The 27,623-nt window shown below is 49.3% G+C and overlaps 1 protein-coding gene across 4 annotated transcripts; it reads right to left on the reverse strand.

Moving 5' to 3' along the window:
- Positions 1 to 5,002: 5,002 nt before the first annotated feature.
- QRICH1 (glutamine rich 1) lies at positions 5,003 to 27,183 on the reverse strand. Of its 4 annotated transcripts, XM_067003220.1 has the most exons (12): positions 27,074 to 27,156; positions 26,266 to 26,326; positions 22,443 to 22,772; positions 14,709 to 15,728; positions 11,129 to 11,306; positions 10,348 to 10,502; positions 9,424 to 9,538; positions 8,016 to 8,124; positions 7,527 to 7,678; positions 6,741 to 6,831; positions 5,742 to 5,935; positions 5,003 to 5,450 (listed from the first exon to the last, which is right to left on the reverse strand). In XM_067003220.1, the coding sequence occupies exons 3-11, from the start codon at positions 22,749 to 22,751 to the stop codon at positions 5,743 to 5,745; spliced, it is 2,322 nt and encodes a 773-aa protein (XP_066859321.1). In that variant the 5' UTR covers positions 22,752 to 22,772; positions 26,266 to 26,326; positions 27,074 to 27,156; the 3' UTR covers positions 5,003 to 5,450; position 5,742. The 4 variants fall into 4 exon arrangements, with proteins under 4 accessions (XP_066859321.1, XP_066859319.1, XP_066859322.1 ...); XM_067003218.1 differs by lacking the exon at positions 26,266 to 26,326 and having other exon boundaries at positions 27,074 to 27,183; XM_067003221.1 differs by lacking the exon at positions 27,074 to 27,156 and having other exon boundaries at positions 26,266 to 26,406.
- Positions 27,184 to 27,623: the final 440 nt, after the last annotated feature.

The raw sequence follows: 27,623 nt of genomic DNA on the forward strand, positions 1-27,623 counted from the left end.
TAAGCTTTGGTAGATGCTAACATTTATATTTACCCAGGGTAGGGGAACCACACAAGCGAGATGCTTCGGACCATAGCAGGAGTCTCAGGCAGTTCATGTGGTCTCAACAGCAGTAATCCGTACAGAGTAGAGGCTGCAGCTTCTACAAGTTACAGATGTTTCTGGTCAGACCGCGGCTTTGTTTCCAGCAGGAAAAGAAGGTGCATGTCTAAGCGCAGGGATGCTCCCTTTGCTACGAGGAAGGAGCAGCGTGGATTCTGATGGCCCTCACAAAACCAAGAGGAGGAGGCCCTCGCACACTTAGGAATCAGTGACGCTTCAAAGCTTAAACCCAGAGACTAGCAGGGATCTCGTTACTATTACTGTGAACACCAACATCAATGCAATCTCCTTCCTACAGCCACATGTTAACGATGCCTGCCATTAGGCTATGCCCCGAACTGCCCAGCGTTTCACTTCTGGTTCCCTGACAGTCTCCTATAAAAGACTGCATCTCACCCTGGTTTTAGGCAATCCCTGGGTCAGTTCTCAGCTAAGAGTTTTCATCTGTCCAGCCACCCCTTTCCCAGCGTTTGGGGTTTGCTAGGGCCGTGGAGCTAGAAGAAACGCACTGTCCTTCGTAACAAACAACGTGCCTAGGCTCATACCCCTCGCTGCAGGAACCAGCAAGGACACCTAGAGGCTCGTTCAGGAGGCCAAGCTCAGAGACACCGCCTTCCAAAGGAGAGCTCTGCCTGCCGAGGACGCGCACTTGAGTCAGCGTTACCTGTTACGGGATCAGAAGTGGAGGCACTGTGCCAGACCAAGATCAGTTTAACTAGCCTATAAACCCTTTATTTTAAATAAGGACAGTGCTATCAAGGTTTCTTAACCCTACCTAGGAGGCTCACACTGAACTCAGCTGCGATGCTAGCGCACGGGCACGGCAGTAAATAGGCAAGTTAGCTTCTGTTCCAAAGGAAACACCAGGCAAAGTTTAATGGTTCTCAAACAGACTACAACAAAGGCTGCAGGGAAAAACATTTTATTTCCAAGCAGATTACAAAGAGCAGAGAATATAAGAGTAAAATTAAATTAAAAAAATAGTTGAGTGCATCTCTTTAAAATGATTTGTAGTGTGAGTTACTCACGGGGCAAAGCTACTGGAGAGTTTTGAAGGTCACTTTGCAGGATGCCAATCACATGTGCTGTTTAGATCAGGGTCAACACGGGAGGGACAGACAAGACGTATTTTGCATATAGGCTGCACACTCATTATCAAGCGAGGCTCTGGGCTGCAACTGGACCCTGCCTTTCTGAGACATCCCCTCCACCTTGGTCTCTCCTGCAGTTCCCTCGAGTTCTAGACACAGTTTATTGCTGCTGTAAGTGGGTTCGATCTGCCTCCCCATCCTGATGAGCTCAAATAAGAGCAGAGAAGCAGGCAAACTGCTGCTATGCACAGGGTTGTAGAGGGAAAGTGACTGCGGCGCTGAGAGCTGAGCTTCAGCCGCTCAGCGGAAGGGAACCGACAGGTAGGGGACACAGCAACTGCTGCAGAGACTTGGGGCAGCATGTCAGTGAGACTTCTGGAAGAAGATTTGAGATGCTTCTTAAGGTAGGAAGATGCTCGGGTTAGCACTGCCAGCAGTTGAGAAGGGCTTTTTCATATGCATTGGCACCAGTGAGACGGAACAGGCTGAAATGATAGAGTAAGGTACGTTCCCTGTAGTATTTGAGAGGAGCAGCTCCAGCAAGAAGATGGGGAGAAAAGTCCCGTATAGGGTGGAAGACAGTTTATATCCCGCTTTAACAGTGATTTAAGAGCCCAAACACTAATTGCAAGTAAGTCACTATTAAAATTGGATAAGAATGCAGTTTGGTTAGACTGTGCAGAGCCAGTTAGTGTCTAGCAGCACTCAGATCAGCAAGAAGATGAGCAACGACAGTATTACGAAGGCCTCCACCCCACGTATGCTCAGAGGGCTCATTTCTACCACTTCTGGAGCTGTTCTTATCACTGTGTAGGAGGCCTGAAGATAGCCTAATTCATTCAGAGTACACCAAAGCAGTTGGTAGCCCTGACGCAGTCGAGAACAAGACTCTTAATTCCTGTCCTAGGAGCAACAGCGCAGAAGAGGATTCTTATTTCGGGATCACAATAAGTCTTTTAAGGCAAGATCTACTTCAGACCTTGTCTCCTACCTGAAACCCAGGAGATCTCTGGGGGTAAAGCAGCCAACAGACGAACGTCCTGCTAAGCTACACCTAGACTGTTCCCTTCACTCACCGCTCTAGGCAGGAGCGAAGAACCACTCTGGTCTGCTGCTTCAGCCATTACCACATAAAGAAAACGCTTCAACTCTTGAAAGTGAATGAAAACCTAATGGTGCCATAGACAAGTGTGTAGAGGGCTACAAGTTTCTGTAAGAAAGCAATGCTATTAGTGTCAAGAGAGAGGACAATACATGAGTAATGTCAGAGTGTGAGGTGCTTTACAATAGTCAGTCATACTCTGCTTTCTACAGTTCCTTTCATACCACAGAGACAAGATGGGCATAGTTCGAAACCAACAATGCAGGGTCTTCTAGCTTGACTTTTTCAGCTTTAGTTATTTAAAGATTGACGTATTTTCAGCCTGTCTCATACAAGGCAGAGGGCACGGAGGGTTCTCGTTTAATATATACACGCATACAAGAGCTAGCAGTTTGGCACTCTCGGAGCCTAGGTGGAATGCCCTTTAAGCAGCATTCAAACAAGCTGGTTATAGGAAAGTGTTAAAAAGCTATTTTACACGTTTGACTGGGAACACTTCCCAGAACTTGGATAGCAACCCCAAGCCACAGCACTCGTCTGTGCTACTCTGTGCACATCTTCCTATGAGCCCCTAAAAGGGAGCAGATCCTGTTCTTCACTATCAAAGAACATAGTATTTATATCCTAGAAATACTGTACCTTTTAAACTAGCTCCAGAGAGCCAGACTAGAAGCCAGGCCCAGAAAAATAATCCTTAAATCACAGTATACCGATTGTCTCTAAAAATAGGGAATGAAATTAACACAGTGGACATTCTGATGAGACGGTACAAACAGTACAGCAGTCCACTTCCAAGTCAGCAAGCTCATCTCCTATGTAGGTCTGAACAACAAGAAAGTAATGGAAACAATTCAGTCTATCAGAACAAAACCAATCATTAGGAGATCTCCACGGCTACGTGCCAAGTTCCTCCACTCCTAAGCAGTATAGACCAAGACCAAGGACAACTTGTCTCCTGCTAGGATTTTAGATCATCCTGCTATTAAGGGTAGTAAGGAGAGTGCACCAGCTGGAAGGTAACATGGAATTCTGTTTCTTGTGAAAGTTCAGCTGAAATATCTGTTCAACCCTAACCTGAAACTGCTCTAATATTCCATCGAGTTATTCCAGCTCCTAGCAACTTTTAGAATAAGAAGCGACTCCCAAAACCGCCTAACAAAGCGACCTGTACACTTCGTACCTGGCAGCTGACTACATCTCTGATGGAGACAAAGCAGCAGGCTCACACAGAAGTGCAGGCACGCCGGAGCTAGTTTCACATGCAGTACTGCAGAGCACACACTGGGACCTGAGCACAGGTCAGTCTGCAGTTTCTCTCAAATCATTGATCAAATATTTAAGTTACGGCCACAGATAGACACTTCAGTCGCTAAGGTATGGTGAAGGGATTATAGGCTTCCGACAGCCGAAGTGGCACTAGCAACCCTGACAGTCACCCTACCAGGAGGCAGCAGCTGACTCCCGATGGCCGAATTTAGCTGAAGGTGAGTTTCCAGCATGACACACGGCGCAGGTGCCATCTTCCCAACGTACCCGCTGGGACCTGGGCACCAACCCAATTCTGTTTTCCCTTTGCATAACTCTGAGGTGGGAAACTAAGCTACAAGTCTAGAGTGCAGGCACCAGTAAGTAACAGTGAGCTGCTACTTCACCTCTCTGCACCTATTTAAGCACAGAGTCCTACACAGGGAACAAACTAATCGTACTCGCGACCAACTCAAGCACATCTGCTTTCTCAGGAATACCACTGTCAACATGAAGCATCAGAGGCTCGAAGCCTCTCTAGGCCCACACACCTCTACCAGGATGAGAAGCACAGCAGCAGACAACATTACGCCTACCTTCATCCTATGTGCAGATTTACCCTGTGCACACCCAACAGAGAGGGCGAACCTTCCTCCTCGATACAGACAGGTGGTGGCCAACAGAAGCTTCAGAAATTTGCTTGCTTGTACACAAGTTCTTTTACTGTAATATATATATTGAAGTATATGCCTATATATTTCGGAACGGGGAAGGGATATGAGATGGAAAAGCAAGGAAGACGAGTTCTAGAAGCAGAGTCACCTCTCCACATCCAAGAAGCTTGTGGCACAAATAACAAGCCTGGCTAGAGTGATCTCCCATTTCAAGCACGGTTGGCTACCCGCTGGCTTCAAAAGAGCAGACTATTTGTTAATAATATAGAACAGAGCAACCACTTAAGATGCAGGAAGGCAAGGCTACAGGGTTGGGGTTTATGGTCATGAATGATGCCAGAAGCTACACAGCTGTATTAAACTCTGAAAAAGCTGTTACATAGCAGCACACGTGCTGCTCCTGGAAGGCCCTTTTCTCTCCAACACCCCTCCACCATGCAGTCGGTATGGTGTGTTTGTAAAGGCGGGGAGAGGGGGATTTGCCTAGGAGTGAAGCCTCACAGGCTGGCCACGGAACATTAGGACAGACTGACGGTCTGAGCTGGTCTCACAGATCCCACGTTCCTAGCCTGACACTGAGCTTCCATCAGCAAGCAGCCAGGTCCTTCAATAGAAGTTAATCCCCTTCTACCTTCCTCATTTGTCGGGGTGAAAGAAGTCCAGCAGACTCAAGCTGGAAAGCACAAACAGGGATGAAAACAACCAGTTTGCATACTGATCTTTGTATAATGACCCCCCCACCCTCACAGCTCACTCTTCCCCAAATAAAGACACATTGTTCAATGGCATGTTGAAAAGACGTGCTCGTCATTCTTAATAAACAACTAGAGTAAGAATACATAAGAGAAACAGGGTGGTATCTTTATATGATACACAAGTGTATGTTACAAGAATTCCATCAGGCACAGGAGCCTCAAGGTTTAAGGCCTCAACGTTAGGCCAAAAAAGAAGAGTGTGGTAAAGTTTGTACTTTTAACATCTAAAAATGTCACTTAAAGGTCTGAATAGAAATCGTTGTTTGTTTTTTTTTCTTTGTATAAATGACAATTGTAGTTCACTCTCTCCTCTTCCTTCCAAGATAACAGCAAATTAACGTCCAAGCACAAGAAAAGAAGATGCCTGCCTCTCTTCCACTGGCTGAGCAGGTCCATCCATCATTCTGTGCCCTCTAGGCTGCACGTGCTCCAAGGAGACAGAGGCCCCAGTCATCCAGGCCAATTCTGTAGTTCATATTTTCTACATCATAAAAAAAAACAGAGTCAACCAGCAGCTTTCCACAGCTCCCAGCTTGCAGGGGATATGCAGCCTCCAATGGTTCCAACAGTTTGATGTGTTGGGTAGGATACACAATGGGTAGGTTTTCCTTTAGATTCTTTTAAAGAGAAGAAGCCTAAAAGGGCTTCATAACTACACCAATAAAAAACCAAAAACTTAGGCATCTCCTTTAGTGTAAAAGTCTGTACAATTTATCTTTGCTTGTCCCTCCCCCGTCACCCCACCCCACCCCTTCCGAGCCAAGAAGGATGCCTTAGTGCATGGTGCTGGCATTAGCCACGGCAAGAGCTTCCTGAATCTCTCGTATCACCAGGATCCGGGTGAGCATCTGCTCCATCTGCTCTCTGCTGATCGGCTGGATGGAATACCAGATCGGGCTGTTGGGGGCCACCACTGGCTCCGGAGTCAAGTAAAACGTGTCATTCCGGCCTTTCACACTCTGGGGGCTGCGTGAGGAAGATCAGAAATAACCAGACTAACGGAATGTCCTGGGAGGGAGAGACCACCACTGTCCTCATCCCGGGCTCCACAAATCCTGACCGGGGACATCTGGCTGACGAGACATGAAGGTACTTGTTCTGTAGGTATGGAGTTACTCCTAGAGAAAACGGTGGTCCCAAAGTTTTTAGGCCATGCCAAGGTTAAAAAGTCATGGCGACAACTACAAGGAAGTAACCTTTATTTCACGCTGGAAGTATAACAAACACTTGGCCTTAAAGGTCTTTCAGAGTGGAGCAAAAACAGTTTATTTTTGACATCTAGGCTAGCTGCAGAGCAATCCATGAAGAGGAACACGCACTTTAGTTATCAGAATCATCATAACTTAGAGGTGAGTCCTCTGTGCCTCCCTCCAATTTCCAGTCCTCATTTTTGTTCAGAAGCCAATTTGAATGGGACCCTCATCTCAAGTAGCAGATGCTTCCAGATCACTTGTTTGCAAGTCACAGGCAGAACAGCGAGCTCATGCCAACGCAACAAACCTTCAGAGCGAGTATGAAATTAAAACCAGCCAGTTCACAGGTCAGGATTTGTCTCTTTAAATACCACAGAAGTTCTATGTTAAGTCAGGTGACAATATCGCAAAATTTCACCCTCTCATATCAATGCCCCTCCCCAGCTATGTAAATCTATGCAAATGCAGAAACTGTGCCAACAATAAGACACTGCCCTAAAAACTAGGCCAGCTACAAGACACAGTTCAACACAGCCACAGAAGACAAGCAATGGTACACGTGTAACAGGGGCTCTCACCATTTGAAGAGGTAGAAGTCATACAGCTTTATCGGACACCTCAGGGGGTTCTCTGGATTCTCAGTCTGCTCCGCATACATGTCATCTGTAACTACAGAGCAACCCCCCCCGAAATCTGTCACACGCTGAATGAGAAGCACGACAAACTGAGCAATGCCACAGAGCTTCAGCGCTCTGAAGCATCTTGTCACCGTGCCGTAACTGATAAGAGACGTATGGCTGTTCCAGGGCAAACCACCTGGTTTTAAGTACTCGGAGCATTATATGGAGAGCTTGCTCTGCTCCAAGGCCTGCTGAACAATGCAACCCACCCATACCCATCTTTCCAACTTTACCTGTGTCCCAAATGGCAGAAATCTCACTACAGAGAATAAGATGCCTGAGCCAAATCCTGGGTCTGTGCTTTTAGGAGGGCAGACCGCATTTATGCAGGAATTCTACATGGGCTCACTTGCATCAAGTACTTCGAATAAGGGAAGTCCTCCCAGAGAAGCTTCTCTCCCTGTTCAGAAGCACTTACACCCAGTTGTCCCTTTGCCCATAAAAAACAGAAAAGTTACCCTCAGCTCTTGATGAGTCCTATATTCCTCAGGTAAGATGTGTCCTCAAAAGGTACTTATTATTAGAAGGTACTGTGCTCTCTGAGAGAACACACAGAAAACTCACTGTTAGGCTGTTGATAATAATTAGCAGAGCCTTGGGTTCTCATGGCCCTACCTGCAGACATCTCCGGGTCTCTTCAAGCCCAGTAAGTAAATATTCCCAAAGAAAACTTCTAGACACTACCTTTCTGGCCCGTCTGGTGTACGCCAAAAGCCTTCAGATAGCGGATACTCGTGCTTTTGTCCTTGGGATTAGAAGGGTTCTTCTTGGTCTGCCTCAACACCTTGGAGAAGGCCAGCTTCATGTGCTGGTCTACTGTTTTCAACAGGAAGTATCTGAGCAGCAAGAGAAGAACACCAGACACTCAGAGGATACAATCGCTACAGTGATGTAGTTATCTTTACTCCTCGTGAACCAGCTGAAGCTCAAATCAACACTGTTAAAGACTGTTCCAGCAGCAAAGCATGCAACAGCCAGAAGTCCAGTTTCCCTCTGCTAGCTCATTTCCTTGTTGTACTGCATCTACTTTGCCTCATGGCGTTGCAAGAGGGCTGTCTGCAACCACACAAAAATCGTGATGTTGCCCTAATCCAATGCAGCAGTTTCCTACCATCCCTGTCAAAGTACTTGAAGTTTTCATACTGAAAATATCCCAAAGACCTAAGTACTTACTTTGTATTGAAAAACATCAGTGTAGTGAGCAAGGTGGAAGGGGAGTGAGCTCCCAGCTGCTTACACTCCCACAGCATCTCTTCTGTTACGTGACTGGAGAGGACGTAACCTGCAAGAATCAGAAGTCAGTGTCATGCCAGGAGACAGTTACAGGAGGAACACAGGCAGCATTTTATAGTCTGAAAGTATGAGAGAACCTATAAATTTTAAGGGAAAGAGGAGATCTTTAATGATGTCAGATTCATTGCTGCACAGATGTATTTTTTTTTAAACAGCAAGTACATTTAGGAAACAATTGTATATATACGTCAACCTCAAGTTGTAGAGAATATATTCCTGCAATATCTATACATCCCATCCCAGAGAGAAATAAATATGCACTTAAACAGCTTTTAATTAATGGCCCAACTCCAATGCAGATGCTCCTAATCCAATAATATGTGAGAGCAGGCAGGCCAGTGTAACAAATCAGCTCTTGGCCCTGCACACAGCTTCAGTCAGCACACAGTGCCAAGTGATGTATTTGGACACATGAGTAATCCTTTGATTCTCAGATTTTTTTCCTTTGTGTAGAAGAGAAATACTATACTCCAAATACACAAATAAATAGAAAAACAGACAGCAGTATGAACTCCAGGGCTTGGGGAATGACAAAGCACAGATCAAACAGCCAGAGTGAAAACAAAAGGCTTCCAAAACTCACGGTGCTACTTAGCTATCTAGCCAGTAACATCAGCTACTTTTCTGAACACAAGCAATAGTTTCTTCACTGACACCTAATCAGATCAAAGGGAACGAAGACCTAAGAAAGCAGGCTTCTGCACTCTATAAATGCGATTCTTACCCTAGCTCTTACACACAAAACTGGTCTCTTTTCAAACTCCTCCTCCACCCCTATAGCCATCATCTTGTCAACACAAGGTTGAGATGAGCTGCATTTCATTGCAGCGGTTGAGGCTCTAACCATGCATTTTTAGTTGGTCCTGCAGCTCATATCCATCTGGCTACATGGCAACGTGAGGGTGTTGCATCTCTCCCAAAGCTACAATACATATTAGGGGCAAGATGTATTAGTGCTTCAGATGAGGAAGCTCGATTTGGATCAAGGATCAGCTGGCTTCCAAGCAAGCTAACCTCATGACAGTACAAAATCTCAACTATCCGCCTTCTCATGGGTGAGAAGTAATCATCAAATAATCCTCAGCAACAACCAGGGGCTAGAACCTGACACGTGCAATAACCTCAGCATTCACTGTACATGCAACATTTTTCTCCCTATCAATGTGATCCATCCTAGGGACATCAATTATTTTGAAAGGATTTCTGTTCAGACTACACTCAAGCTGTAGTTCCATTTAAACATTCCAAGCCCCAGAAACTTTTAATGTTCATAAAGGCAAGTTCTTACCAAGAGGGGAAACACGAGGTTGTACGTCCTTGAGAACTTCATGCAGCCATTCAGTGAACCGAATATAGTAGAGATCTGAGAAGATGTCATCTACTCGACCATTTTCAAAGAGATACTGTAAGAGATTCACAACACAGTCGTATACAGTCGTATAATACAGTGGTCGTACGTTCCTGACAGACAAGACCTTATCCTAAGAGCTCAGGCACCTAGTTACTCAAACACTTCACAGCACAGCACTGCAGAGTAACCTGCCTAGAAAAGTGAGGACCCTCGCACTGAGGATAGTACAGGGTAAGTAACCTCAGTCACTACCATGGGAATGCTGAGACAGGAAGAAAAAACATTTTAGACAGCAAAGCTGACTGGATTCACCTGTTATTAAGCGTTCATTAGAAGTTAGTTCACATAACTGTCCTGTGTACTCTAGATTTTCTCAGATAAGAAGAGATACCCAATTTTCCTATCAGAGTTCAGTTCTATTCCTGCAGCTCTTCCAGAAAGCACACCAATATTACCAGCTCAGACTTCCCACATCACACAAAGCTAAGTTCTTGCCTGGAAAGCTTCAGCTCGATCAAATCCTGACATTGACAGGTTTCTCAAACATCACTCCTCTTCTCCCCTCTCCCCCAGAAAACCAAGCCTAAAAGGATTTATTGTTCTCACCATGATACTGAACTCAATTATTAACAATTCTTCACAAACTTAATTCAGGAGAAGAAAACATTGCCGCATAGTACATTTCAACTACACCACTATTTTATAATTTATTTTTTAAATGTAAGAACCAGAGTGTCTTTTGTTATGAAATTGTTGGGAAGCTCAATAGAAGGCACAGTCTCCCTTTTTTTAAACATAGAATCTCCCTACATATTCTGACAACACACAGCTCTGCTGCATATATAACTGTCCTCCCCCTACCTTCTGAATACACAGGAAGATATAATAGAGCACATCTGGATCATAGGGTTCACCATCACCATTCCGAGCTTCTCGTGTCATTAAGCATAGGCCATAATTCAGCTCAGCCACAGCTGAAGAGATGAGATCTTCCTGGAACCTCAGCAGCTGACGCCCTGGAAAACAAAACAAAGCCATATTATTTAAGCCATAAAGCCATATTATTTCTGACCTTTCAGGAATGATTTCCCGTGTCTCCAGCAATGCCACTCTAGCCGGCAGGCCCAGTACTACCACATTCTCTCCGTATAATAAAGAAAACTGAAATAAATCAAGTTCTTGGGCTGTCAGATCTGCTGAAAGATAAGTGGGCAAGAATCCAAGAGGAAGACTCTGCCCTGCCAGCTGCATGACGACCGCCTTCTTTTACCATGTCCACAATGAAATGCTGCCCCGCAGCAACAGGAAAACAGCAACTCCACGCCTGCCCTACCAGCGTGGCTGGCATGCACAGCCATTTTGTTTGTCCACACATTGCAGTCACATAATATCCTTTTTCTACAGCCACCAGACTAGTTGCTCAAGTTGGCTCAGCACAGACCTATAATATTTCCCTTGGAACATGTCCTGTGGCAGTTGGATCATGCAATAATTGGTAGTGCAAAGTAAATCAAAGTTTAAACTTAAAAACAATCACTGATGGAACAAAATTGTTTAGCACTCTTCTCAAAAAACACCTCAACATTCAGTCACTGAATAATCCCTACTTGAAAGGAAAGAAAATCTGTGTCATGACACATACTTCCAATAGGTGCTAGCCTATTTTGGGCTTCTTTTTCCAGCTCTGCATTCTTGGTCTGTGCCCAGCTTTTCCACACTTCAAGACCTTCTTCTGGCTTCAGAGAGTTTGGAAGTAGAAGTTCAGGTGAAGTCTGTGGCTGCGGCTGTGGTTCAACTTCAGCAACCTGAACAGTTTGAGCCTGTGACAGAAAATATTTCGGTTATATACACGTCAATATGCAAAAGTTATACAAAAAAAGAAGTAACGCAGTGCTACCCCTAGCCCCAGGAAACCAGCCTTTTGCAGCACCCCTCTCTAACAAGATACATCCAGGGAACGCAGCCTTTGCTGTCTAACCTGAAGTGCTGCTCAAGGAGGAGTATTTTTCTCTCCAAGTATTGTTTTTTGTTTGAACGGGCATATCTAAAATCCCTTCAGCAAATGCACACAACTTGATGTTTGATGCATTCAGAAGTCCTGCAGAACACCACAGGAGACCTAGCAGCCAGCAGCAATCCTTGCTACAACACCACGGAGAAGCTAGTTCAAAGGCAAGGATCTTCATAGGGCTGAAGTCCTCTCAAAAACAGACTTCTGGTCTCCTCTCAAACAGCAAAATGAACAACTACAGCCCACACCTGGGCTGTCCTGAGCCAGGCTCTGGGAACACTTGTTGTACGCTGCTAGCATCCTGCCCACCCTTGCCCATCGAGGGCAGGCTCCCTCCATTAGCCTGTATTTAACAGGTAGACAGAACAAATATGCTCTGCTCTCACTGACACAAACTGGTAAGATTAAGCAATTTGTAAGAGATATAAAATAATAGGCTAGAATACCAGCATCAAAACATTCATCCAGCTGCAATGAAGTGCTCTCAACTACCAAACACTGCTGATGCTCACTAGCTACTGTTCTGTGAACAGCTACAACACGTCCTGCTATAGACATAACCAGGTCCTCAGACCTCCAGAAGTTTACTTTGGAACAGCACCCTAAATCATCACGGATTACCTCAAACTGAAACTTATTTTACAGGCAATCAGCGGCACTTATCCGGAAGGAACAGCGAACTCTACCGCTGCACTCACTCAACATTCTTCACTCCAGCTTCTCAGTCCCCTGCCACTGAAAGTCTCACTGCCACCTTGGTTAACGAGGTTAACCTCAAGTTTTACTGCCCTTAGTCAAATCGTCGTTGGCAACCCTGACTGTTACACAGATATCAACTCCTACATCTGAACACTTTTGCTTTCGATTTCTTAAGTCACCCCAAAAAGAAAGGCTTTGCCACAATGAAGTGACTTTCCCTTCGATACTGCCGATCTTCAGTCAAAATTGCTCTGGCAGTACTACAGCGCACAGCAAAAGTGGCGCAGAGATTTAGGAATGCCTGGACCTTCCTTAGTGGAACGAGAAAAAAAAGAGACAAGCGACCAGCTGAAGAGGCAAAGCCTGTAAGAGCCTCAGACTGGAGCTTTCAGACAGGCTGCCTACCTCCGGTTTAGTGTGCTTTTGTTGCTGGTTTGTTTTCACATCAGCTCCTAATAGCTGTTTGCATATCAGCGCCTCCATCACCATAGCTGCGGCAGGAGGCTGACTGAAAGGCTTCGGCTTTTATCAAGGCAATAAAGCTGACGCTGTCAAGCAAGCCTCTCTCTTTGAGAGGCCAGGAGTCCAAGGGCGAGCCGACACCTTGTCTTTGCAGGAGCCAGCACTGCGCCTCCACCCTCCTCCTCCCCACCTGGCTCCAGCAGAAAGCTGCGGAGAGGCAGCCGCCTCCGCCAGCCCAACTGATGGGCTGTCCTCTGCCCTGGCCCCACAGCGGGCACACAGCCCGGGTTAGTGCACAGGCCTGGAAGGTGCTTCTTAAGTGACTTCTTGTGTGCTTCGAAAATAGGGCGAAATAGCTGCAGCTTGCCCCAGTCAGCAGCAGTTAAGCTGACACCGCGACAGGGATCATCAGGCAGCAAGAACGACGCGTGAAAGAGCTACTGCAAGAAGCAAAGTTTGGTGGTGTTCCCCCAGAGCAGCACGGTGCCAGAGGACATTGGGGGCCAGGGAGCAAACTTCTCGGTCTCACAGTTGCAAGAGACAACACCCAGAAAGAAGTTGGATGCTCACCTGTAGCAGCTTTCCTGCCCTCAGAGGAAGAACACGTGCCTCCCTGAGTAGGGATTATTCCACAGACATGTCATCAAAAAACTGCCCGATACCCAAAAATTGCAGACCACTACGCACAGGGGTACACCACGTTAGTAGAAGCTTTACAAAGAAATAATGGAGTTCCTGCTTTGGAAAGGATCCTATGAATGTGCCTCACACTCTTAAAATACCCTAGAAATAAGCCCAAATAATCCTCTTTAGTGGAAAGGCAAGAGGTTCTATCAACTTGGTTTGTTTAAGTAGCCAAAAGCAATAAAATGATCTCTAATATACCAACACAGGAAAAAAAATAAAATCCAGAAGGCTCTTTGAAATCACCAAAACAGAACCCCCCACCCAAATAAAAACCAAACCAACACACGCATTACAAGACCTACGAGCCGTGGCTTAAAGCACAGCTGTACGGAAGAGGGCACCCGGAGGTGCAGGGAGCCCTCTCCAGGGAAGACACGCTGTTGCCCACCGAGGTTGACTCGGTCCAGAAACAATCAGATGTGACTGCCCAAAGCAATTCTCTCCAGCTCAGTACTTGCTGATGAAGCAGAGGGCACATACATCTTTATAAAGCCAGCGGTGCTATTTATACACTGCAAAGAATTTATAACAATATTTATGCTAGCACACTCGGGTATTTTTGCTCTCATTCCATTCAGCAAAAACAGTCTCCGACAGATCAATCCCTACACTTTCTGATAATAACAGAAAAACGACGTCCGTTTGCACAAGTAAGACAGGCCACTAATCGCCCTAATTATTCAAGTTTTAAAAGCCAATTTAAAATTAACTATGGCTTAAAGTTCGCAATAAAACCTTTCGAAAAAACACCAACACATTTGGCTGTCATGTTTGCCAGGCGTGACAAAGAGATGCTTTACTTGCCCCTGGCCGTTATTGTGTTCCTGCACTGCAGGCATCTGCTGGCAGCAGGACCCGGAGCGACAGCCAGGTACACCTGATCCACGGAGTCTGCCCTGACAGCTACTCAGATTTTGCCATTTTACCTGGGCACCGGATCTGCTGTGGACTCCACGTGCTGCATAACACAAAGTAGCTGACGACTAGGTGACCGGTACGTTTGTGCAGCTTGCTGTGCTGCAGGGGTCCCTGCCTCTCCACTGCCACCCCTAGAGCAGGTCAGGAGAAGCCCACAGACTTCAGGATACCTGCTAGGAAGGAGCTAGCTAGCAACGAGCATTTATCTACTAATTTACACTACAAAGAGCAACACCGAACTTTCTTTTGGGCAGCTTTGCACCCTATAATTATGCACCAACATCCACATGCTGCAGCCCTACATCCATCAGGAGTCAAATGCCCCATGTCACGCCCAGACTACAGGACAGCTGCTTCCCACACGGCAGCTGTCTGCTCACATCCCCTCTCCCCAAAACATCTGTGAGTTGTTAATCACGGAGCGAGACCCAGAAGTTAAACTTACTGAGCAAGTGACTTGTAGCTGCTGCTGCTGCTGCCCCTGCTCCTGCGGCGTGGGCTGCTGCTGTTGCTGCTGGGGGTCCCATATGTGCACCGTCTGTGCTGTGTTCTGGTACGTCCCTGCCACAGCCTGCACTGCCACTGGAATGTGGATGTTGCCATTCATAAACTGCGCTGGAAAGAGCGAATTAGCAAGAGTCTGCACCACTTCCTCGTGAGAGTTCTTCACTACTGAAGTACTTCCCACCATCTTATCCTTGTCGTCTTCCAGCTTCACGGTAGCCAGTGTCGTCGGCGAGCCGCTGACGTGGACAGCGTTGTAGGCCTCCTGCGGGATGGCGATGTGGGTGATGTTTTGCTGCTGAAGGTCACCACGCGGCTGAGCAGAATAAACGGGGATGGTCCAAGTCTCTCCAGTGGGGCTAGTAATGGTCCCAGTGGCACTGTACAGGTGGGCACTGTCCACCGTTAATAAGTCTGGCCGTAACGAGACGTAACTTTGTTGCTGGCCCTGAGGAATGGCCAGCACTGTGGCAACTGGCTGCCCTGAAATAGCATACGATACAGTAATAGGCATATCCACTTTGCGTTTCTTCACCGGCTGAAGGACGCTGGCCGTGCTGATCCGCCGCTCTCCCTCTCGCGGAGAGCCTTGCTGAGAAGGAGGAGGTGAGAGCGCCCCGACCGTCTGGATCTGGATCTGCTGGCCACCAGTAATGGCCTGTCCGGCCACGAGCTGGGCCTGGATCTGCTGGTGCTGTATGTGCTCCTCCTGGATCTCGGCAGCCTGGATCTGCTGGGCAGTCTGCATGTGCTGCACTTGGATCTGAGCTGCCTGCAGCTGAGACGGGCTGGGGCTCTGAAGAGACTGGCTCTGTATTGTCTGGGACGCCTGCTGCTGCCCCTGCCCTTGGATCTGCACCTGGACCTGTATCGGCTGCTCCGAAGCTTGGTGGACAGTGAGCTGCGGAGAGAGCTGCTGGGCGGAGACCTGCTGCGGTGACTGCTGCACCTGGACCTGGACCTGCAACGACACCAATTTGGCAGTTAGGGGCCAGCAAGCGCCAGCGACCGGACCGCGGGGCCGTCGGCACGGCTGGTCCGTCCCTGGAGCTCCGTGCTCCGGTCTTCTCTGCTCAGATTCACAATTCCGTACGTTAACCTACTCATCACACATCACGACTCTGACGCGAAGCTTCCTGCTGCAAAATGCAGGACTTTGTCTCATCCTCACTACACTCTGAAGACCGATTTTACTGCTCTCAACCCCGGCCCCAGATGGCGGCAGGATCACTTGCCAGTGCCAGGCAGTAAGAACCACGGGTAAGCCGAAACCAGCACTTGGCTCTTTCCACACAAAGCAGAGAAATCTTCTTTTGAAACCAACTGTTAATAGTAGCACTACACAAGCAGGTGTTAACACAGGAAATATTGCACGTTTCATGTGAATCTGTCGTGAGCTAAAGGACACCACTACAGCATTTGTGTTTTTAGGCTTCAGAAGTATAATTATCACCGAGAAAGAGAGAAGTTAACTGGTTTTAATCATTTACTAATTCCATTTATTATCTAAGTTATTCAGCTATATTTTCTAGCTCATGCACTTACACAATGCTGAATAACATGGACAAAACATATTAGGGGACAGTTCATTTTAGTGCAGGGAAAATAAATATCCTCAAGCTGATACCTCCACTCCCAGGACCCTACCCAAGGTCTGCTCTCCTCTCCAGAGGCCTCCCCACTTCACCCCAAACCACTTTGTTGCATCGCCTTGTTCTAGAAGCAATGTCCCAGGCTTCCACGATCACTTCTCCAGGCTTCCTTAAAGCCATACCTTAAGGGGGGGGAATTGCTCAACCTCTCCTTTCAAATCCCGCTGAGGGATGTAGAGCTTTATTAGCGACACCTACAAGGGCCACATGTTTGAAGCAATTTAGTCCCAAAACCCTGTCTTCCTGCTCACGTTGCCTCACCCTTTTCTATCTCACTTATCAGCGCGAGTCAAGCTAACCTAACATTTGAACAGACTCCACACTCACTCAGGTCTACGCTGCACAGATGAACAAAACCTCAACCCCACTTCGCAAAGAGACCTCTAAAAGTTTTAAAAAACGTTACGGATTCGTTTGCAGCCAATTAAGAGTTGCTAAGCACTAAGTGGGATAGCAAAATGCACCAGTGGCAGACCGATTCGAAGTCACCTCCTGTTAAGAACCCATTCTGTTCTCAGGAAGAACGGTGAATTTTAGAGGCTTCTGCTGACAGCGACGTGCAGCATGCACCAGATGATGTGGGCTTTGTATCATTTCCTGCAAGGTGAACAAGACACACACGACCTCCCCGGTGCAACTTGAGGCCGTTCCCTCTCGTCCTAAATGTTGACTAAGAACACCTTAAAAGCACCCCCACCGCCATCGCAGGCACAATTTTACATTAGAGTTTCTGTTAGTGATTTCATGTCATACAAAGTATTTCTGTTGTTGGCACTACGACTTGAAAGCCTGCTTCTGAAACGAAAAATTTCAGCGTGCGAGCACACTTACAAAGGCAGTGAAATGGGTTTAAGCAAGAGGTATCGTCTGCAAGAGGCAGAGGCTAAGAACAGACCAGACAAGACAGCATTTTCTCCTTTCTGCCTTTAGAACCTCAGCCTACTGCCTCTGAAAGCCAGGGGCAACTTCCCTAACTTTCAGCAGGTGGGGAGCCATGACCTCAAGTCACACGATACTCCTGACCCCCACAGCTAGAATGCCTTGCTGCTGCTTTAGAGCTCACACAGTTATTATTATTTTCTTTAAACACCCAAAGAATGAGCCCAGACCCAGGCAAGAAGGCAGACTCCAGAACCTGCGAAAGCTCTCCATACTGCTGACAGCGTGTTCCTGACCAGAGATCGCTCCTCTCGAATACCAAAGGTCTGCCTGCTACACCTCTTACATCGACCTCCTTGATGGAGCTTGGTATCTGAGACAAAAGGACAAAAGAATTACACTAAAAAGCATCAGGGGCTGACTTTTAAAAAGACCCTGTACAGAGAGGAATGTTTGAAGTTTGCAAGCCAAGAACAACAGAGAGAACAATCTCCAGCCTTAAAGCGAAGATTTAAAGCGAGGACGTGTTATGCTGGGAATTCCTGGGTTATACTGGTACAATAAACCAACATGCCAAGTTACAGTGCTGAGACTGCTTATTGTCAGGAGTTTGGGTGCAGCAGCATGGAAAGAATCACTTCCCAGCAGGCTGCAATCACAAAGAGAAATGCATTTTTTACCATAAAACAGCTAGAAGTTGGACCATAGTAGTAGACTAGAGAATCAAAAGCATTAGGTGTCAGCCCTGTACTGCAACAGGAGGGCAGAACTACAAGTCCCTTAAAGGAAGACTTCTGTCACTTACAGCAAAACCCACACATTCTGTCCAGAACTGAGCACATGCAAAGAGCAAGTAAGTGGCCAAGCTGGAAAAATCCTAAGTCACAAGAAGACTGCAGCTTGTGCCCCAGTTTCACCTGAAGGTGATCCCAAAGGGAGGCTCCAAAGCCAGGAGAGCTAAGAGCAGGCAGGCAGCAAACCTGCTGCAGGAAGCATGCTCCCAACCCACCCGGGGTACTTACTGCAGGTGCACCTCCAACTTCCACACCTGGGCAAACCAACGGAGGTGAACCCCTTGGTGAGAAAGTTAACGAGAGGAGAACAGCCATCGCGTAACGGTTCGTAGCCTTGTTTAGGGAAACCAGGCTGAAAACGCACTGCCCTCAAAGAGTCCTAAACTGAAGTAATTCCAAAACCCACCACGGGAACGAGGGGTTCCTTCTCAGCTTCCATCAGAAGGTACCTAGAGCATGCACACGAGTAGGCAGTAGGTGAAAAGCCTGATCCCTAAGTAGCAGGAAACGCTGAAGCTGCTGTTCAGCTGCTTTACAGGAAGTCCTTTGCTATCTATCAGAGTAAACAAGGCCTACGGGGAGTGCACAAGTCAACCTCTCACAACTACCACCAGATTCTCACTGCAGTTTTTTTCCCTCTGCTCATTCATCAACATCAGTAAGACAATTCCACGTGCCACGCTGGGTCTCTGCATGTTTGAACAGTGACCGTACCAGGATTATGTTGCCACACTGTACTTTGGGGCAGGATTTAGACCTGAGACAGCTGGAACATGTGAACCAGGGAGAACAAACCCCCCTCTCCTAAGGAGAAACCTATTTCAGTATTAAAAAAATGGGCTATCTTTAAAACATCCCTCTTGATCACAACCATTCTTTGAAGCGGCAAACTCAGCTCAGCAAAGGGTAATAAATACTAGCTGCTACGCTAATATTGCTTATATTCAAAGATAAGCAAACAGGAGCCCTACCTCCTGTTAGAGAAAGCCACATCCATCAAAAGTGAAAGAAGTATATGTATTTTGCGCAGAGCCAGGGCTAAGGTTTTCTTCTGAGCTCCTTAAGTGCATCTTTTCCTGCCTCATGTCATTAACACTGCCCAGCTTCCTAGAGCGGTCTGAAGTCACAGAGCAGACCAGGGGAAGGCAAAAGAAGATGAACAGCCAACACATAAGGAACTGAGCAATTAGAAAGGCACAAGCTTTCATGGTTTATGCAGTCTTTTCATCATCCCCTATGTAGTTTGACAACCTTGCTCCCCTGTAGTGTCTTCCCCACAACCGCAGTCCAACCAGCTCTAGCAACCTTGCCATCGGACTGTCTTAAAGAAAGGGCCAGAACTGAGGATCTTCCCTGCGTGCACTGTGTACATCCTACACAAACACACTTATTACTCTCCTCTGATATTCTTTCAGCTAAATCTTCTTGCACGCACAGATGAGTAGTGAAAGGAGGAAGAGGTTCACTATCTTCTACCGTGCTCTGTAAGTCAGTGCTAACACCTCTTGCTGGTATCATCGATTCTATGGCCTCAGTGCTCAACACCAGCTGGGAACAATGCCACCAGAGGCAGAGCTGACAAACTCTTACTTGACTGGAGCAAAACGCAGCCCTTCCCGGACACCCTGGATGCAGGGAGCAGGGTATGACAACTTGGCACACTGAACTATTCCTTAAGATAGTTAATGGCATCGCTGCGATACTGGCCATGGAAAGAGCTCCAAGACACTTCACGGCAACATGGTCTAGTACCTAACCTAACTGAGCAGTTGCTCCCACTAGTCTGAAATAAATGTTAGTTAACAATTTGTTTAACACTTTAGGAAAGAAAACCCTAAGGTGGCAAGTTCTCCTTCGAACAGGAGATTTATTTTGCTAGGATAAATAAAATCAGCAGCAGCCAGGTACAGTCTGTGTCACAGCAACACTGAGGATGAAACCTGAGCACCGTCTATCTTTATGATCATAAAGGTTGTCATCGGCACTCGGAGCCGTGGGGTCATCTGACCTGCGATATTATTAGTCGCCTTCAGCCCCGCTGTCACGCTGCCAGCCACAAGCATCGTCATTCAAAGGGTCTTCCACCGATGAGCAATTGGATTAGCAAGAACTAAACGGATTATCGAGTCAAGTACTGGGATGACATAAGTTTGATCAAAATCTCGGAGCCTTCGGAGGGCGATGGAAAATCCTCACAGTACCGCAGACGTGGATGGAGCTCAGCAAAGCGAGGCAGCCGAGCGGGGCGCGCTGCCCCGGTGGCACGCCGTCCCCGTCACAGCCCCGCCGTGCTCAGGCACCACGCTCCGTTACCGCTGCCACAGCGACCGTCACGAAACAGGCGGGTGCTAAATCATGGGTCTAACATCAACCACACCTCAGTCAGAAACCCTGGGAGACGGAGCACCGAAGCACTCTCGCCAAGGGGTAAAGGCATTCCTCCACCCAGTTCTTGGGGAAAAAATAAGGTTAATTCGTTCCCTTCAAGATCATTCTGATCCATAGGCTAAAAGGCACGTGAACCCAGGTGCGCTGCGATGCACAGAAGCTGCAGCTGTACCTAGTGCCAGATGTGCCACCAGTGTTTGGGGGACTGGCAACAGGCTAAAGGGAGGCAGCACTAGGCAGTGCAAACGCTAATTAGGGTCTGTACTGACAGATGCGAAAGCAGGTATTTTAAAGCAGGTATTTTAAAGCAGAGTCGCGCCAAAAACAAAGCAGAAAGTGTACATAACATTTTTTAGGAGAGGCTTCTGAAAGTTTGCCTTTCGTTAGATATTTTTCTCCTCAAGATGCAGGCCATTTAGTTTAAAAAATAGGAACAGGTTTTTGGCAGCAACTCTACAGTTATTTCCAAGAAGGTCAGGAGTTTATTTTTCTCTGGAGTGCGTGATATATGACCTCCCTCCCTATCACCGCTACTACAAGGCCTGCAACGGTCAAGTGTGAACTTTGAGAAGTTCTGAAAGGAGGTGCAGCAGCAGGAAATCATATATATATCATATATATCATATATATATATTCCTTTTAACTTGTAAAATTGTTACGGGGCCTTCAGCATCTTCAAGGCTGAAGCACTGAAAAAAACCCACCACCCAACTCTCCTACTAGTTCTTCTACTGAACTGAAAGATGAGACTTCTCCCAGAAAACCTGCTAGCTGGCAGAACCAAAAGCACCCTTGACCAGTTCTAATAGACTCACACAGAGATCTAAGGCATCTGTCTGCGAGACTAGAGGCTTTTGTTCTTCAAAAGCCTTGCAACACAAGTTACTGTAGGGCAACAGGTTAGCGAAGTCCTAGTTCAGCATTCATTTACTCAATAGAAAGAGTAATTGGAGAGAAGTTACCGAGTGAAAGAGGAAAGTTTGTCTTTACTGGAGGGGAAGAGCGCACAAGTGAGCTGTTAGCACAAGCCTACTGCACTGCGGCAGCTCCCCACGACCTTATCTCCGCTCATTTGCCTCCGTACCCTCATTTGTTGCAGAAGAAAGCTCACAACTTCATGCTACAGAAGGCAGAAAGATGCGTATCTGAGGCGTATCAGAGCCAGAGCTGCAGTCTGAGTTCAGCTGGTTGGAGACGTATAGTAAAGGAACCTTGGTAAACGCCTTGCCACCTGTGAGCTGTTTAAGAAATGTGTTTGAGGGCCAAGGCGGCTACTCTGGTCATTCTAAGTTCTATGGGTTTTGCCTGGCGCTGGATTTTGCTTATTCAATACTTAATACTAATTACTTTAAGACCTGTTTAAAAAAAAAAAAAAGCTGCAGAAGACTCCTTCCACTGTGCAACAGGGTAATCTTCCTTGACACGTATGCATCTTTCTGGGTATTTTACCATAGCTCATCACTTGACCAACCCGCATTTTCGCCCAGCTTAAAACCCAGATCAAGAACTCCAACTTTTAGAATATCCAAGTAAAATCATTTAAAGAGTACTTTTAAAAAAATAATAATGGAGAGTTAGACCCAGGGCCGCTCTAAACAACCTGAGAAAGTAAGACGGGCAGAGGGGGAAGGGTATTTATAGCTGCTTCACGCGGAGCGCACGGCTTCAGGGAGCTGTGTACATGCCAGAACTGTCAACCATTTCTCAAACAGGTTACACCACTACATTGCTATGTATGTTACTCCTCCGATGGAGGGGCTCAATGGAGGCACCGTCAAGAGAGAAATTTACTACCAAATTCCTCAAATGAAAGGGAAATAGTGTTGTTCTATATAAAGTTAATTGGTCCTGCTTCTTAAGTGCTTGCCTGTGGTTTCAGGTTAGACAGTGGCTGGCTCTGCACACCGCGCCGTGGGTTAGCAAGTCACACACACACATTTAGGGATGATTTAAGACGCTTACCTGGACTTGCTGGGGTTGCTGAACCTGTATCTGCTGCTCTTGCTGAGTTTGCTGCTGGACACTGGTTGTCACAGGGCAAGCAAGTTCGAGCAAAGACCCAGCCACCTCTGTGCTGTCCGTGTAAATGCAGTTGCCACCCTGCTGATACACCATGGTGGTGGTGGCGGTCTGCTGAAACTCCTGCAGGGCTTCCGGCCCCTTGGAAGCAAGGGAGTCCAGAAACTCCTTCATCCTGTGCTGGGGGATCGTTCGCGCCTTCACGCGGATGTATTCTTCAAAGGAAATGGTGTTCTCCAGAGAATTATTCATATTGCAAGGTCCTGAGGGTTCCTTAAGGAAAGAGAAAGTTAAAACTCTTAACGATGGCACTCCTCCAGCGCAAGGACGTTCCCAGCTCCAGTAATTCATTCCTCATCCCGAGTACCACAGGAAACTAGCAAACATGCACAGCCAGATGCCCTGGGACAGGTGCTTTAGTTTTAGGAGGCATCTCGCGCCACTGCACCCTTCTCGAGTTAACCCTCAGCAGTCTGACCGACAACCAGGTGGGACCGCGGTGCCCGTCTCAAAGGGCTCAGCGCCCCGTACCGTCTCCTAGCACCGCGCTTCACCCGGACCAGCAAAATCCCATCATGGACTAAACCAAGTCACTTATTTCATTCATTTGCGGCATGCAGTATTAGTGAGAGAAGCTCGGAAACCAACATCTGTGGCCCTGCTCTGCGGTCCCAGAGGTGGGAGAACCAAGCGGGGCGTTCTACCAGGCCGTGCAGCTCCGCTCTAGGCAGCTAAGGGGAAGCCTCAGGTGCAGCGTTCATCCGCTGCTCTCAGGACTAGCGCAGCCCTGTCGGCCTGACAGAGCAAGCAGAAGGAGAGTGCTAGAATCAAGAGGTTCCTCGGACCGGGAACTACAGGCACAGAGAAGGAGAGCTCTAGAAATAAAACAGGTGGCAGCGGCATCAGTTCTGGATGGTGCTTTTAGTACAGGGAGAGGTTACATGGAACATGCCGAGTACGGGGACAGAGGAAACCAGATGACTGGGGAAAGCGAGAGCAAGGGAGAAATAAAAGATGACTACACCTGAGAACATTAGAAAGCTCTAGGGTACGTGCTGACAGCATCCTTCTCCTCCTGACTTGTTTAAACCCACAAATGGTTCCTGCAGTAAGCGTGCTGGCTGTTTCTAAGGCACTCATTAGTCCCGATAAAGGGTAAATAGACTCGAGCTGTAACACCACCAGCTACTGGGAGGGCTGTGAGAAGATGTGAAGCAGCACAGGGTTGGGACCAGAAGAGGAGAGTCACTGGATCCAGCCGTGCAGAGGTAGGGAACGGGACACCACCGCTGTATGCGCATTTTGGCTGCAGCTCTAACGAGAGCAAGCAGGAAAAGCAGAACCGTTTAAATCATTTCCCAGCGATTTAATCGACTGGAACCGGGACAGAAACCTCTGACTGAACGGAAGGGCTGCCACGGCTGTGTGAAAATGGCAGCAAGTCCCAGGCTGTCGGCGGCGCTCCGTCTGAGCGCAGCCGTACGCCCCAGGCCCGACCCCAGCTCCCACCAACCCCAGCAAGCGCCGGAGCAAATCCTAACCGCGCTTACTGGTACGTGACGCGAGTCTAAACACACAGGAGTTTTTGTTTACACGGAGGAGGTTCATGGCTAGTGCATTGAACCAGGCCCACCGGAAAAAGAATATCAAAGGTAAGGGGAACGCACGAGGCGGCCGGTGCTGAACGTACGGCTTCTGGAGTTACTAAGAGCAGTTGTTGCTCTATGAGGTCATTACAGAAAACATACCGGAAACGTGCATCGGTGTTTAGGGATAAAAAGCACGGTAAAGCGTTCACTTACTAAACGCACCAATTCTGTAAAAGTCAGCACAGGGAAGGCCCAGCTCTCCTCCAGGAGCCACCCAAGAAAGAGCCAGGTATCTCTCAGCTCAACACTCAGCTCTCCCCACTGAAGAGGCGCAGCCAATGCCCGGTACCTCTGCTAATTAACCTCTTCCCAGGTGATTGCTGACTGCACGCCCAAGGTGACACCGATGGGGAACAACCTTGCTGATGCATCTTCAGACAGCCTCAGACCCTAGACCAGGCACACTCACACAAACCTCGCACCTAACTGTAAGGAGCTCCATTAGATCCTCTCAAGCTGGAAAACACTCTTTGGGTCATTAACTCGTCCCAAGTTTCTGCTCAGAACTTTCAAAGGTTTGACCTCAGCACCACAGGGAAGCTCTCAGGAGGGCAGTCACCGTGCATGCCTGCGCAGAGGTGCGCTAGGAGACACGGCTCGCAGAGGGGAGGCTTCTGAGGAACGAGCCTTGAGGATGCCACGCTAGGAGCCCAGGAGGGAACGCTGTGGGTGCTCTTCCTTACAGCGAAGGCAGCGTGATGGCAAGGTGCTGCTGAGCTGGGAGGGCTCACCTCTCAGCACAGGTCCTGCCTTCTTCCTCGCTGCTGCATTCATGCTCGTTACGTTGAAAGGGCTCGGGGAACCGAGTCTTAGGTGTTCGCTTTCTGTTAATCTTGTCATGGGAAGGAGCGGGGAGGTGAGCAGGGCCGCTCTTTTCAGCAGCGGTTATCCATTAACCCAAAGAGCTGAAGTTACGTCACCCAGCATCACCCTGTTAAGGCTCGGACATCGCTTTGAGAACTCCAGCCCTTCTACCCAGAGCCGCTCGGACGTGCGCCGTGCTCCTGTACAGCAGAGACCAGAAGCCACCAGAAACCCAGATGCAAAGTCAACAAGCCCAAAGACGAGGAGATCCACCACCAGCACATCACCTACCTCTTCTGACCACCAGGAAGCGGAACGAACAGCACGAATTCCTTAAACACAAACCCTTGCCTCAGCTCAGCTGCTCCATCCTAACCGGCTCCCTTTAGCAAGCATGGAAGTCAGAAGCCCGCTAGCCCAGTCCTGTGAACCTCGCCCTGTCACACGCTGCGAGAAGGAAGCTCTCGTGCTCTCTGTAGCACGGAAACATCTTTGTTGTTATCCACCTGAAGTTACTGTGCTGACAGTCCCTAACGCCTGTAACAGTGACGTGCCCGTCTGAACCACTGGAAATCCAGCCACAGACCAGAGCCCGCCGCGCCCTGCAGTACTTCCAGCACTGCTCCTGCTCCAAACCTGCACCGGGATCGTCCCTCGGTTTGCTTTACAGCCCCCAGCTCTGGGGATCAGAAGAGAGCTGAAGGTAGCTCAGGTAACGGAGCAGCCTGGGCCAGGTTTCTGTGAATCACCCTGCTCGGGGACATTTAACAACGAGCACCGAGCTGCTCAGAGCTGTGCTTCACAGAACTGTGCACGGCTGCAGAGGCACCAGGTCCGGGTGAAGACTCAGGTAAGCAATGCCGCACCAAGAAGCCACATTTTTTAAACTAAACCCACCTGTTTCTGACAGAAGAGCCCCTTAAGGCTCAGTGGTGCATTCAACAGGCTTCTGTACTGCAACACACGCAGCTCGCTGCTGCAGTCGCCACTTTTAACGCTCCTAAAGCAGACTAACGTCTGTGTTCCTTTCATCCATTAGCCACACGTTAGAAACAGCGAGCGTCCATCCTTACTAGACCTCGGCAGCCCGTTTTTAAGACTGCATTTTAAAAACAAAAAGGAGCCTCTGAGCAGTAAGCTTTCTTCTACCAAGGGACGCGATCCTTCCCCGGGCGGCAGGACCGCGATTTCCAGGCGCTAAGTTCAAGAGGCTCTCCGAGGACCGCGAGCACACACGGTTAGTCGGTACAGCTCAGGCGGAGGTTACCGAGCACACACACCCGACTCGCGGCAGGTGGACGGTCCGGACTCACCAGTCACCATGGTGCATGTGTTTCTGCTGCTCTTGTCCTGAGCCCTTAGCCTTGTAACGTTCTGGAGAAGACAGAACAAAGAAGCCCTTTCCATCCCCAGCTCCTTTGCCTTTTTTTTTTTTTTTTTTAAGCCCGGTTTAGCCGTTTAAGGGGAGTTTTGCTTAAAAAAAAAAAACAAACAACCAACCCACCCAGCGGGCGGGCACAGCCGGCACCTGCCCCGGGCCGTGCAGGCAGAGCTGAGAACAAGGAGCAGCAGCGGTGACCGTGCCCGGAGGGCCCGGAGAGCCCCGGCACCGGGACCCAGTGCCCCCGGTAGGGTGAGGGGGGGGGGGGGCTCCTCCTGCGGGGCCGGTGCCACCCCCAGATCCCCCGGGCCGCCTTTGTTCCCCGGGGGGGCGGCAGGAGGAGGAGGAGGATGAAGAAGAGGAAGAGGAGGAGGAGGAGGCGGCGCCGCGCCCCCGGAGCCATGTTGGGGGCTTCTCCGGGACGGCGGCCGCCGAGGGCCGCGCCGAGGCCGGGGCGGCGCCTTCCGGTGCGCGCACACGGCCGGCGGTAACGAGGCGAGGGGCGGGCAGCGGGGGCGCGCCCCGCGCGTGCCCGCGAGCAGGCCGCGCGCGTGCCCGCGGGCGGGGCCGCCCCCTCCCTTCTCTCCCTCCCCCCCCCCCCCCCCACCCGCCCGCCGGGCCCGCGCCGCCCCCGGAACCGCCGCCGCCGCCTCCCCTCCCCCCCCCTCCTCCGTTCCCCCCTTCCCCGCCGGCCCCGGCCCCGCCCCGCTCCCCCCCGGCCCGGCCCGGCCCCGCCTCACCCCGGCCCCGCCGCCGCCGCCGCCGCCCCGCGCCGCCGCCGCCGCCTCGGCCCCGAGCCTCTTCCCCTCACAGCTCCCTGGGCGCCATCTTACATTCAACCCCCCGCAGCCAATCGGCGCGCAGCCTCGGCCTCGCGAGAGCGCGGCCCGCAAGTCCCGCGAGAGCTGGGCGCCGGGGAACGCCCCGTGCCTTAAAGGGGCCGGCGCCGCTCGAGGGGGGGGAGGCCCACGCGGGGCGGGGACACGCGTGGGGAGCGGGAGGGCACGGGGCGGGCCGCGGCGGGTGGGAGGGGCGTGGGGGCCGCGGGGTGCGGTGCGTGGGGCCGCGCCCCGACCTGCAGGGTGCCCGCTGGGTGCCCATAAAGCCCCCACGGGGTGCCCACGGGAGTCCCGTAGGGTGCCCACGGGCCGTTACCAGGCGCCCCCGGGGCTGCGTGGAGCCGACTGGGCCCGTGGGGGGGTAGGTGGGACAGGGGTAAGGCGGCCCACGGGGCTGGGGGACACGGGGTCAGGGCACCCCAGGCTGGGGACCCCCCACTCAAGCCCCCCA

Source organism: Anser cygnoides, chromosome 10 (assembly GCF_040182565.1).
Source record: "Anser cygnoides isolate HZ-2024a breed goose chromosome 10, Taihu_goose_T2T_genome, whole genome shotgun sequence".
Classification (NCBI taxonomy): domain Eukaryota; kingdom Metazoa; phylum Chordata; class Aves; order Anseriformes; family Anatidae; genus Anser; species Anser cygnoides.